Raw genomic sequence first — 12921 nt, forward strand, 5'->3', positions numbered from 1 at the left:
CAGAGTGACTGGGCTTCATTGAAAAAGCGTAATGAGAACGTGTTGGGTGGCAGCTTGCGGGGGTGAGGGTGGGCACGGAGGAAGAAGATGGCCCAGGCTCCAGGGGACACCGAGGCGCAGGAAGGTGCCAGACAGGGTGGGGGAGTGCAGGTCCCCTGTGACAGGCCAGGTCTGCCAGCTGCTTCCTCCTAGGCTGAGCCCACTGGGCCACGGCCACGTCCCCACCTTCCTAGGGTCAGCTCAGGGTGGCCTGTGCCCAGCAGCCTTGGTCCCTTGCAGGGCTCGGTGCTCCTGTGGCTCAGCCCCACTGAAGACCCCACGGGCTGCCTCTCGCCCTGGGCTGACAATCTCCTGGTGTCACCATCTCCTGGCTTCGAGGAACTGTGAGCACTCGGCCCCCAGCTCAGAGAGGACTCTGTCCTTCCGTCGCAGCGAAGGGAGGGACAAAGGGGCCGGGCCCACACAGGGCCCACACAGGCCGGCTTCCTCCTTCCTTGGGTTTCGGTGGCTCCACGTCCCACCCCTGGCTCAAGCCCTGGAAGCCGCCCCCACGCACACACCTGCCGCGGCCCAGGAAGGCCCCGCCCTTCTCCCAGGGGCTGCAGTAGATGCCTGCCCAGTGCTGCTGGCCTCCTCCCAGCAGCTGCTCCCGGGCCTGGCCTTAACCCCTACAGGGAAGGCGCTGTGTCCCTGCCACCTCAGTGGTGCACTGTGCGCAGAAAATAAATACCCAGAGAGACCGTGGCTTCTCCTCACTGAGGGTCTCTTGCTGGCTCCCTTGCAGCCCTGCCCCTCAGCCCGCCAAGACAGGACAGGCCAGGAGCATGTCAGGACTGGGGAGCGAGTCTGGGACCCTGACTGGACACATAGCCCTGGTCTGGCACTGCACCCAACGTGCGCCAACTGTGGCGGGGACTGTGACCCATGCTGCAGGATCGAGAGACCGACCCCCCGCTGGCTTGCTAGGCAAGACTAAGGTCCAGGATGGAGCTCTGAGTCCGTATCGTCGGCAAAGAGAAGGCCACGGGGGGGCCACCCTGTCCCTGGGAGCCCCTTCCTGTGGTTTTCTGACAGCGGATGCTGGCCATTCCCAATTACCCCATGCCCCGTAGGAGGTGACTACTGGGCCCCACGGCAGGGCTCATACACGCGGGTTTCTGCTCAGGTGAAGTGATGGGGGCCCAGCTCAGAGGTGAGACGAGGTGGGCACTCCTTGCTCTCGGCCCTCACCTTTCCTCCAAGCGTCCTTTGCCTAAGTGAGGTGACAGTTCTCCACTGTCACTGGTCCCTGGTGAGTCCCTCAGCCCTATTGGGCCCCCACACCTGTCTGCCTTTGAACTGCAGCCATGTGCGTGCTTGCGTGCTCTGACCTTGACCCTGGACCTTGACTCCCTGGGCGCCTGAGCTCCTGGAGGGCAGGTGGGGCTCCTCTCCAGGCAGCAACTTGAGCCCTGGGAAAACGGCAGCCCCTGGGCACACTGACCGCAGCTGCCCAGAAATCCTGGCTTTGGCTCTCCTCTGAGTGGGGCATGGCCCACAGGTCTGGGGAACCAAGTCTCCTGCCACCTTGTCTGAACCCCACGACGTCAGTGGTGTGGGGTGACGGTGCAGGTGGACTATGGCCATCTTGAAGAGCAGGAGGCCCTGGAAGCTGCCAGTGCCGCGGGCCTGACCTTTCCATAGCCTCCCTGGGGACACTCTCCTCCTCCCAGCAACAAAAGCCTACTGCACGCCCTTGGCAGGACTTCAGTCCCACGGGGCTGCGAGGGCTGCCTGGCTCCTGGGCAGAGCCGGGCATGGATCCTGTCCCGATGACCAGGGTGCCCTCCAGGCCCCTCCAGCTCCCTGGGGAGCTGTCCTGGTAGAGCCCGAGGGAACACAGGCCACGCCAACGTGCCCCCAGCCAGCAGTGACCTGCCCCTGAGCTGGCTAAGGATCAGCCCAGGGCCACCGACTTCTGGGGGACGTTCTGATGTCGCCCCCCACAGTGGGTATGGTGGGTGCTCCGGGACAGACCCGTGTCCCACACGCCAGGTCCCGAGAGCCACCTCTCAGCAACCCTGCAACCCCTGCCAATCGCTCCTGGCCTGCGTGGAGGGAGAAATATCTCCTGGTTTGTGGGGTCTGTGCACAACAAAGAGTGACTACGGGCCCTTCTGAGAAATGACACCATGTGGCGGAGTGTGCTTCTGAGACAGATACCCACAGGCCTGTCCCCAGCCTGTGGCTCCCAAACCATCTCCCTCCCACAGTGGACTCTAAGGTGACCAGGGCTGGGAGAAGCCTGCTCCAAGCTCCCTCGGACGGGGGCAGGAGTGGGGCCTGTGCCCTGTGGCTCCCTTGGTGCCCACCCCTGGCTCTGGGGGGGGGGAGGCGGTGAGAGTGCGGGAGCCGCCAGCTGGAGGACCCCACAGTCGGCCGCGCGCAGTCTTCCACAGCGAGAGGAGGCGGCTGCCAGCGCCTGCCGCCATGGCGCTCGGCTCCCCCGCGTGTTTATTTAAGCCGACACATTGCTCTGCTAATTGGATAACATTCCATGTGAAAATAGACCTTTTAAAACAACAGCAGCGGCGGCAAATAAAAACAGCTGCAGCCGCAGAAGTACAAAGGCGCGGCCGGGGAGGAGGAGGAACCGCGAGCAGCTCGCTCTTCCCCAGGCCGCCCTCCCCGTGGCCCTTTCTTCCTTCCTCCATGACTGCTTGGGGGACGGGGGCTTCTAAGAGGAATCCCAGTGGCCATTGGTGGCCACTTAGCCAATGGGGACTGGTTGGGAGCCCTAGTACATGTGGGTTGGTTCCTGGGCTGGCCTCAGGCTTGGCCAGGGGGAGGCAGGGAGGTTGAGCCTCTGCAGGGAGGCATGAGGAATGCCACCCCTTCTCTGGGGGCTGGAGAGGCTGTTCTTAGAGATGCTCCCAGGGACAGCCTCTGGCCTCTGTCAAGGTGTCCCTAAGAGATGGCACAGAGATGGCACTGGGTTAGGGGACCCCACAGATGAGGCGGGAGGGACCACTGTGCCCAGCTGGTGAGCCCTGGCTGTGGGCCTGTGAGCAGGACGCAGGCCTCGGGGCCTCCGTGTCTCCAGGCGCAGAGGCCTCCTGCCCCGTCCCGAGTCCTGCCAGGATCAAAATACGACGCTTGTGGTATCCAGCGTGTCCTGCTGAATGCAGGACTCTGGAAGCCCACCAGTGTTTTCCATCAGAGACCTCCCCGTGCCTGGGGAGGCCCCTGCATTCAGGTCCAGGTGCGTCCTGGGCATCCTGTGATGCCCCCTTGGCCCCTCTGCCCCCGTGTCCTGCTCTTGGCATGACGTGGGGAGGATCTTTAAAAACACTGGGTCTTCACACCTGGAGGTCTAGCTGACACCAGCGTTGTTGGGGGACTGGCATTCACCACTGGGGACATCAGGGCTCCTAAGATGTCCTGGACTGGGAGGATCTGCCAGCTCGCCATCCGCTTCCTGCGGGAAGGGCTCTGGTCACCAAGCCTGTGACAAGGGCAGATGGCCCGGGCCTGCCCGTGGCAGGGCATCAAGCAGCGGGCTGGGGCTGGGCTGCCCATCGGCCCCCAGGCTCCATGGGGCGGCTGAGCTCGGCTCGAGCTCCCAGGAGACAGGGCAGGACCTGGGGGAGGAGGTCGCTGCTAAGAGACACCCCTGGGGTCCCAGGCGCCCTGCGTCAGGGGCCACGTCTCGTGCCGAGGTGGCACCCACAGGTGCCTGTCTTTCCCAGCTGCCTGGGTGCTCTGAGCTCAGCCCCTGCAGCCTTCAGGGGGCCCCTCCCCAGGGTTCTGTCCAGTCTGGGGCGTGCCTGATGGGGGAGGGGCCAACAGATCTGAGTCCCCTCGTGTGTGAAGTGGGACTGGGTCTCTGGAGAAGGGACAGAGGACTCAGAGTCCTTTCCTTGTTTAGGGATGACAAAGGCAGCACGTGCTCAGGGCCACTGTGGAGACTGATGTGGAGGGGAAGGGACGCTGTGGGACTTGCCTGGGGCAGGTGAGTGGACGGGCAGCTGCTGGGGGAGCGCTGACCTGGAGCTGACCCCTGGTCCCCGACAAGCCTGAGAGCTCCATGGCCTTGGCTCCAGCCCTTGTGCCCACTTGTACTGGGGCTCCCAGCCAGGTCCCCATTGGCTGAGTGGTCACTAATGGCCACTGGGATTCCTCTTAGAAGCCCCTGTTCCCCGGGCCTGTCATGGAGGAAGAAAGAAAGTCCTGGCTTGCCCTTCCCTTCCCTCTTCTCTGATCCTCTCCCCCTGTCCAAAAATCGCTTGCGACTAGCCTCTTGACACAAGAAGTGGCAAATGCCCAGTGACCACCTGCTGCCCCTCACGAAGGGCACCCGAGCCGTGCAAGCTGCAGAGGGCATGCAGTCAGGGCCTGCACACTGGCGGGGCTTCTGCAGCAGGACTGGCCCCAGGGCTTCTGCTGGGCGGGCAGCTCAGGCAGTGTGGCCAGGGCGGGGCCAGGAGGCTGCTCTCGGGAGGTGACAGGGTACCTGGCTCCGAGGGCCCAGAGCTGCTCCCCTTCCTCAGGCCCATGCCCGTGAGCGGGCCTGGTGTTCGGAGCATCCAGAGCAGGAGTCACTCGCCCACTACAGAGCACGGTCCCTGGGTCGGGGTGGGGTGTCCGCCTGGGCTGCAGACAGGCCAGGAGGACGGAGGAGCGAGGCGGCTGTCCCCGCGAGGCAGACAGAGTGGCTGTGTCTTAAGAGTTGTGGCTGGCACTTTCTGGAAGTGGCTCATTAGGTGTGGGGACGGTGAGGGCCTGTGCCAGCGCAGGGAGGGAAGGGCTACAGGCCCATGGGGGTCAGAAGAAGCTGCCCGGCGGAGGAGAGGGTGGGTCGAGCCACCCCCGAGGGCCGGGGGGCCTCCCTCCTTCTTCCAGGAACCAGGAATGGAGGCAGGGAAGGGACGGTAGGGAGCAGCCGCCACCTCCAGACCCGAATGCCGTGTCACGGTGACCCCAGCTCAGGCTAGAAGGGGGCGTCTTGCTCCCTGCCCTTCCCCACGCCTCTCCCTGGGTCACCCCATTGTAGCCACCCCTGCATCACCCTCATAGCCAACAGGAGGCCGGGCTGGCCTGTTCCTGGAACACCCGGCACCCAGGCCCCAGGCCACTCTGCAAGGAACTGCCACCATGCCACAGGGGAAGGAGGCACAAAGGGGGCCGCTGGCCCACGTTCACATGGCAGGCGACACAGCACTGGGATGCTGACTGGCAGTCTGGCCTCGTGGTTTGTGTGCCAACCTTCTGTGCTGGCCACAGCCTGCTGGGGTGTTTCCCAGGCCCACTCGCCCTGTACGAGCAGTGGTGGAGCCACACCTATGCCCAGCACCGGGCTCCACAGAGGAAACCCACCCACAGTCCCCAGGCAGGGTGGGCGTGGCCATCCATGAGCCCGCCGGGCCGCACAACTGCCCTCTGCCGCCTCCTGTGCTGCCCTGGGCCTGCTGCCTGCAGGGCTGCACCTCAGACCCCGACGGGAGGCACGGAAAGGCTGCCAGCCCAGGAGCGAGGAGCAGGCGTCCAGACGAGCGTGGCCACAGCCCAGGCACCTGGTGCAAGGCGTGGGGACAAAGGCTGGCAGGACCCTCTGGGGTGTTTCCAGGCTCTACAGGGGCTGAGCAGTGATCTGGAGCTGCACCTTGGGCTCCGTGCCAGCTGACCCCTCACTGGGACCCTTGTGACGCTGTGGTGCGTTCAAGAAGCTCCTGCTTTCCTGAAGGACTCCCTGCCAGGGCGGAGGGCACAGGGCCACCAGCACGGCCTCCCTGTGGATTCCCTTCACCTCGAGGGGGCTGAGGCCAGAGCTCCCAGAGGGAAGTCCATGGCCATGGCCCCGCAGGCACCTTTCTTCTGGAGCTCGGGGCTGAGGGTGCAGTGACCAAGGACACAGCGGGGACGCCTGCTGGTGGCAGGTGAGAACCTGGCACCCACAGCAGGGTCAATTTGTTGTACCCAAATTCAGAGCAGAGGCCCCACTTCAGAAGGCCAGGGCTGGGCTCAGCGGCAGAGCCCTGCTGGCCCGTGCGAGGCCCTGGGTCGGGCCCTCAGCACCACAAACCTCTGACCAGCTAACCAAGCCTGGCGGGACGGCCAAAGGGACACGCACAGTGTGCATGTGGGGCCACTGGGGCTGCCTCCCACGCACAACCAGCACCAGCCACAGCCTGGCTGGGGCATGAAGGTGATGGGGAGACGTGTCCCCACGGGCCGCCCCTGGCACCTTCTGCTCTTCTCTCTGAGTGCCTTTCCACACAGCACATTGCCCATCTTGGGGACAGCTAGACGGCAGAGCCCTCTCTGGTGTGCAGAGGCCTGGGAAACCCGCAGCCCTGTTTCATGTCACAGACCCAAACCCAGAGTGTTCCCTCCAGAAGTGCAGCATGAATTAGCACGGCCAGGAAAAGGGACACAAGCTCGGGAGTGGCGTGCGCTGCACTGGAGAGGCCTCGAGCCTTCCCCAGGTTCTCACCTTGGCATCCTGCTTTGTGAGGAAGTCCACGAAGCCGAAGCCCCTGTGCGTGCCTGTCCCGGTCATCTTCTTGGGCAAGCGGACCGTCTTCAGCTCTCCGAAGGTGCTGTGGACAGAAGCAGATGGGGTCTGAGCGCAGGGGCCTGCAGAGGGTGGGGCGGCTGGAGGACGGTCACACGTGCACCCAGGCAAACGCGGCACACCCATCAGGCCCAGGGTGGCTCACAAGGGGAGGTCATTTTCAGCTCCACTCCAAGAAGCTGCTGGCTGGGGCGCCCTGTCCTCCCCTTCCTGATGGGGAAGCCAGTCCCAGGGGAACCCAGGCTTGTGCCTGGGTAGCCAGGCCAGAGAGGCCCCGGGTTCTGGGCGTGGGGCCTGGTCCACGTCCAGGTTCAGCTGGCTGCACGGGAGCCCCAGGCTGAGCAGGTGAGCAGGAGCGGCAGCTCCCAGGACTGGCACCTAGGAGTTGCCTTCAGAGCTTGCGCTGGATCGACACAAAGCTCCTTCCTCCACACCACGTCCCCTCCCCTGAGCTGTCCTTTGATATCTGTGAGCCAAAGCCAGGCAGCGATCTGCTGAGAACACGGCCCTCCTGTCGCAGGGATCACACAGGTGACACGCCAACCCTGAGGCCTGCTCCCCCCAGAGACGCAGGACAAAAGGACCAAGCTTCCTCGGGGCCTCCCTGGCCCTCTCCTCGCCTGCCCACCCCCAGCCCCCTCCTAGTGTCCGTTTATCAACTACAGACGCACAAATTGCTGCCGATAAATATTTAACGCGCGGCTCTGCAGAGAGGGCTGGCGCATTTGAAAATCTACACACACCCACGGCCCCCGGCTCCCACATGCCCCCGACGGTCCAGGATGCTTCAGGGCCAAAGACCGACCAGGGACCAACACAGGGAAGGCCGTCAGCCCTCCTCAAACGACATAAGCTGAATCTGAGGTGTTAACCCGCGGCCGCCGGCATGACCAGGCATCTGCCAGCCCGATTTCTGCCGGCAGGACAGCGTGCAGATGCCGCCTTATGAGGCCTCAAAATGAATCCGCACGTCTCCTCGCAGCTCCCCGGAGCCCGGCCCCTCCTGGCACCTCCTCTGTGCAGACGAGGAATGGCACTGGACACAAGGCCAGCCTCCCGGGGACAGGAGGAGCCAGAATGAAGCCTGTCTGTCTTCCCACTGTGAGGAGGTTCCTGTCCCTCTGGAGGGGGCGAGGGCCGGGGACACAGGCCAGGCAGGTGGGACAAGAAGGTGAGTGTGGAGCACAAACAGTGCAGTCCCCAAAACCTGCTTTATCCTGCCACCTAAAGGCCAACGTGTCCCATGACAGCCAGGCGGCCCCTCAGGTCCGTGCCTCGCATGGGGCTGGTGAGGAGCTCTCTGCTGGGCCCCTTCAGATACCTGACCCTCTGGCTCCAGTTCTTCAGAGAGGCACAGGGACCCCAGGGATGACATGTGTGGTGGCCACAGGACTGGGGTCTGTGGGCAAGCCTGCAGGTCCAGCACTGGAGGGCCCGGTCCCTCGACCCAGCCATAGTCCCCATTAGCTCACAGCAGCCCTTTCTGATGTCCCCAAGACATGACTGGAAGCCACCTGCAAGGCCAGGGCTCGCTGTAGGGTGGATGCCTGTCTGTCTTCGGCCTCCCCGGGGCTGGAGGTCAGCCCTGTGCGGTGGGAACCACAGCATCTGCAGCGAGCTCCGCAGGGACACCTGGAGACAACCTGAGCCAACCAACAGGCGACAGCAGCCTCCCCTCCCAGGCAGGGGACAAGGGGCACGTGCAGACACGCTCATCAGCAGCCCGTCCCCAGGGTGGCAGAGCTGGAGAACGAGCGTCCAGGCCTGGACTCTGGGCCAGACAGTGTGGCCACCCTGCCAGCCACTGTCAGGAGCCGACCTGGCCAGGTTGACATGAGCAGGAGGCCCACGAGGGGGCCAGGAAAGCCCCCCACAGTTCAGAGATTGCTCAACACCAGGGGGCAAGAGGGGGGACAGCCTGAGCCTTCTGCCCTCCGGTGCCAACCCCGACTTGTGCCTGTGGGGCCCACAGCCTTCTGCCCTGTGCAGCCTCATCCTCTGCCCAGGTCTTTCAGCCCTCGTTTCTGATGAGCCAGCCTGTGAGTGAGTGAGTGTGAGAGAGAGAGAGAGAAAGAGAGAGGGGAGTGGGGGATACACAGAGGGGGAGAGGGGGGTGGAAGGAAGGAGGGAGAGAGATAGACAGGGGAAGGGAGGGGGACAGAGAGAGGGAGGGGGAGAGGGGAGAAAGAAAGAGGGAGCAATGGGGGAAGGGAGAGGGAAAGAGAGAGGGAGAGGAGAGGTGGGAGAGAGGAGAGGTAGGAGAGAGATGGAGGGAGAGACGAAGGGAGAGAAAGAGAGGGAGAGAAGGAGAAGGGAGGGCGGAGGAGGGAGCCTGCGGCGCTCGCCGCCCCCTACAGCCCAGTGGCAGCTGGACGCCTCGTGCATGGCAAGCAGCCGGGGGTCTGGAGAGGGTGAGAGATGGAGAGAACAGGCTGGCAGAGCTAGGCTTCTGTGGCCAGTGGAAGAGGTGCTGCAGAGCTCGGCAGGGGGAACTGTGACAGAGGGACACTCTGGGTCCACCACAGAACTCAGCTGGGGGCCTCAGGGAGTCCTGGCCTGGGGCTTCCACACGGACCTCTGCAGGCCAATGGAAGCTGTGTCTGAAAATCCTGGCAGCTTCAGGGAAGTGGCTCTGGTGAGCAGATTCTTTCTTCTACTAACAGGACGAGAGGGAGCGGGCTAAGGTAGAGCTGGAGGATTGGAGTTAGATCTTGGAACTTTTTGAAATCTGCAGACACTTCCAGAAATGTCTGGCTTCAGCACCAAATATACTGAGGCTTCAGCATGCCATCACTGCTGCCTCGGTGCCAGCCATCAAGGAGTACCTGCCAGGGCTGGTCTTTGAAACATACCATCTTCAGGGGTAAGGGCAACTGGGGACAAGAGTGACACCACCTATTGGTTTACAAAAAAAACCAAGGGCAAAAGAGAAGGCTGTTGGCCAAGTCCTCAGGACCTGGGACCCGAAGCCCAGGACCACTCCTGTCCTGGAACAACGCAGGGACAGCAAATGGCCCCGGGCACTCGTGTGACCCTGTGGGATATCCTAAGGCCAATGCTAATGATCACAGAGATATCGAAAGAGAATTAAAAAGAGAGAAGAAAGGTCAGGGAGAAAAATCGATGAGGCACCTTTAGCTCTGGGGAGAGAAGTGGGACGCGAACACAGGCCATTCTGAGGCTCTGGCCTGACGCCAGGTCCCAAGCCCTTGGAAGGAGCTTTAGAAGGAAGTTCTGCAGGAACCTGCCTCCCAGGGCCAAGGCCACCACTGGGGACAGGCTGGGCAGGGCCAGGTCCCAGGGGGAGGGACCTGGCAGGGCCCCCGGCCTCCTCCCCAGCCAGCCTGCTCCCCACTGTGAAGATAATAGAAACCACAAAATAGCAATTATTGTATCCGAAGCTGTGAATGAAGAGGACAGGCCGGGCCTTTAAACACGGCCTCCCTCCCCCAGCCCTCCTCCGCGCTCACACTTCGGTAACAAACTCACACCTCACTTTTCCAATTATTTCATTCACCTCAGGTTCACCAATTACTCCCCCACGCGCACACCACCCCCTCCGCCATGCGGGGGACGCGTGATTGGTGGCGGTTCGTGGGTCTGCGACAACGGAGTTTGTTGCCACGTTCCTAATTTCTTGTGGGGTGTGTGGGGTGGGAGGGGCCCAGGACTGGTAAAAAGCTGGTGTGCACAACGTTTGCACACTGGCCCCGAGGCGCACACAGGTGCGTGCGCCCTGCCACAGTGGTGTGGGTTCCCCTCTGCAAGCTGCAGCCCTGACCTGCCCTGCAGCCCAGGTGCCAGTGAAGAGGGCCGAATCACCAGAGCCGCTGTACCATCTTTCCCTGCTCTGCTGCTGCTGAAGGCCAAGCGGGCAGGCGTCAGGCAGGCCCAACTGCCTCTCCCCGTGTGCATGTGGCACTGAGCAGGGGCGCATCCCAAGGAGCCTGGGCCCTGACTCAGGACAGGTGTCCTGATCTCCCGCTGGATCTGCTGGCAGAACCGGAGCTGAGCGCGAGTCACGTGGGTTGCGGGTGCCCGCTCCCCACCTGCGCCAAGGCACTGTTGCGGAACAAGTTTGGGCCACCCAAGGCAGGGCAGGGAGGTGGGGTAAGGAACAGGCCGCAGGGGAGAAACCCTGGCCAGACCTCCAGGCATTAAAAGCCCTTCAAATATGCCACGGCTGCCATCTCCCAGCACACCAGAGGCACACACGACCACGCAGGCTGCCCGGCTTGTCCCCTGAGCCCTGTGTGGGCCAGTGCCCGGTGGCTATGCACTGGACCCTCCTGAGTGTGGCACCATGCCCATTTCCAGGTGGAGAAAACTAAGGCAGAAGGAAGCCACATCACTGGGGAGCTGCCACTGGTCTCAGGGATGCAGACTCGCCCGAGGACCACGTGCAGCAGTGAGCAGAGCTGGGCCCAAGGTGAGTGGCTGTCGCCAGGCCCGTGCACCTGCTCCCTGGGTTTAGAGGCTGCCCAAGAGCGCCAGGTGCCAGGACAAAGTCAACAGAGGGTCAGTGCCTAGACTGGTCCCTAGGGACCCTGCGTCTGGGGGAGAGCTGCCGGCCAGACATGCTCGAGGACCCAGGTGCCCCCAATCCCACTGCCAGGGTCTAGAGTGGAGGGTTCCTGACCCTTGCTGGCCACTCCCTGTCCCCGAGAACTCGTGGGTCAATAGAAAGCTCCCCTGGGTAATGGAAGTGGTAAGCTGGCCCTTGGCAGCGTCCCGTCTTGGGGCCCCCTTTCCTTAAGGAGCCCCTATGCGGCTTGGGGCCTGGTTGGGGCAGGCAGGGAGACAGGCCAACGGGACACCTGGAGGCAAACCCACCCCTTCACCCCAGCAGGTAGCTTCTGCTGCCCTCACCCCCACCATGGGCTCCAAGGGCTGTGCTACCTGGGCCTCCTACACTTGGGCCAGTCACCACCCAGGCTGCCCGGCTCCCAGGCCTCCTGCGCCCTTGGTGATCTCGAACTTGTCTCTTGGGACGCGGTGGTACCTGAGGTGCCCTGCCTTCTTCTCTGCCACCTCGCTCCCTCCCCTCTCACTGCGAGGACCACGGTGATCCTCCTCCTCGGGGCCCTTCACCTGCTCTGCCCCTGACCGGGGCCTCCTTGCAGGGGCACCCCAGGGACAGCTCCTTGCCACCCCACACTGCCTCCGTCCCGCCAGCCACCTTGTCATGTGTGATGGCTGCCTGAGCGAATTTCCCCCTCCTTCTGCCATAGAGAGGACCTCGCTGACGGCAGGGCTCCTCTACTGCTGTGGCCGCGGTACCCGGGGCTGCCCGGCTCTCAGACACTCTCGGACTTCCCTAGTCATGGAGCCGGGCCTGGGGTTCTCCCAAAGCATCGGGTCCCCGTCCTCTGTGCACCGCCTCATCAGGCCACGCGCTGTGGAGCAGGCAGGGTCACTCTAGGGGGCAGGCTGTCCAGACCTGTGTCGAGGAGGATGCTCTCTCATGGATGTGACCCACAAGCTGCTACGAGGACCTCCCCAAAGCGCCTGCCTTTACTCCTCCAGTCAGAGCAAATCTCAGCAAGAATAAAGGGGCCCCCTCGAGCTTTCACCAGGAACTGAGAACCGTGCCCGTCTGGTGGCAGAGGACGTGGCCCATGCACACAGCCCTGGCCTCGTGTGCACAGGGCCGCTGACAGCCCCGATAAAGAGGCGGCTCCTGCCCTGGTCCTGCTTGCCCCCTCCCGGGAAGAGCCCCTCTGAGGCTCAGTCCTCCTTCACCCACTGCTTGTGCCAGGGAGAGCCCTGCGCAGGGCCACCTGGCCACCTTCAGCCATGTTCCCTCTCATCTTTGCCTCTTGGAGGCTGAAAACGGCCTGGTTTCTGGGAAAGTGAGAGAGAGATGCAGAGGAGAGTCTTCAGCTTCCCTCAATAGCCTTTCCCAGGGTCCTCGCCAGGCAAGCGTGACCCTCTCGTTTTCTAGATGAGAAGTCCCAGGGGTGAGAGTGAAACAGAATCTCTGAATCGGAGCCAGGGCTGTGTTTCAGACAGACTGAGGCTCTGGTGGAGGGGACCTGGCACTGGAAGGCGAGGCTCCTTGCCTGGCTCTGTCCAGCACCAGCTGGGTGACCCTGGGGCAGTTCTGGGTCAAGAGAAAGACAGATGTGCACAGTGGTGCATGCCTGTGATCCCAGTGACTCGGAGGCTGAAGCAGGAGGATCACAAGTTTGAGGCCAGCCACAGCAACTTAGTGAGGCCCCAAACAACTTGGAGAGAGACCCTAAAATACAAAGGGTTGGGGATGTAGCTCAGCTCCCTAGTACAGAGCCCCTGGGTTCAGACCCCAGCCCCAGGGACAACAGAGAAAGAACAGAGTGTGGAAGGACACTGGGCTGTGCCAGAGCAGC

At 63.1% G+C, this 12921-nt stretch overlaps 1 protein-coding gene across 5 annotated transcripts in view; it reads right to left on the reverse strand.

The window, feature by feature from the left end:
• The window catches only part of Rbm19 (RNA binding motif protein 19), a 111360-nt gene that overhangs the window by 26599 nt on the left and 71840 nt on the right, over positions 1-12921 (reverse strand). For all 5 annotated transcript variants that reach the window (XM_077108983.1, XM_077108985.1, XM_077108984.1 and 2 more), the window contains exon 22: positions 6473-6578. In XM_077108983.1, the coding sequence (XP_076965098.1) occupies positions 6473-6578 (106 nt within the window). The remainder of the gene's footprint in view (positions 1-6472; positions 6579-12921) is intronic.

The sequence above is a fragment of the Callospermophilus lateralis genome, chromosome 1 (assembly GCF_048772815.1).
Source record: "Callospermophilus lateralis isolate mCalLat2 chromosome 1, mCalLat2.hap1, whole genome shotgun sequence".
NCBI lineage: Eukaryota > Metazoa > Chordata > Mammalia > Rodentia > Sciuridae > Callospermophilus > Callospermophilus lateralis.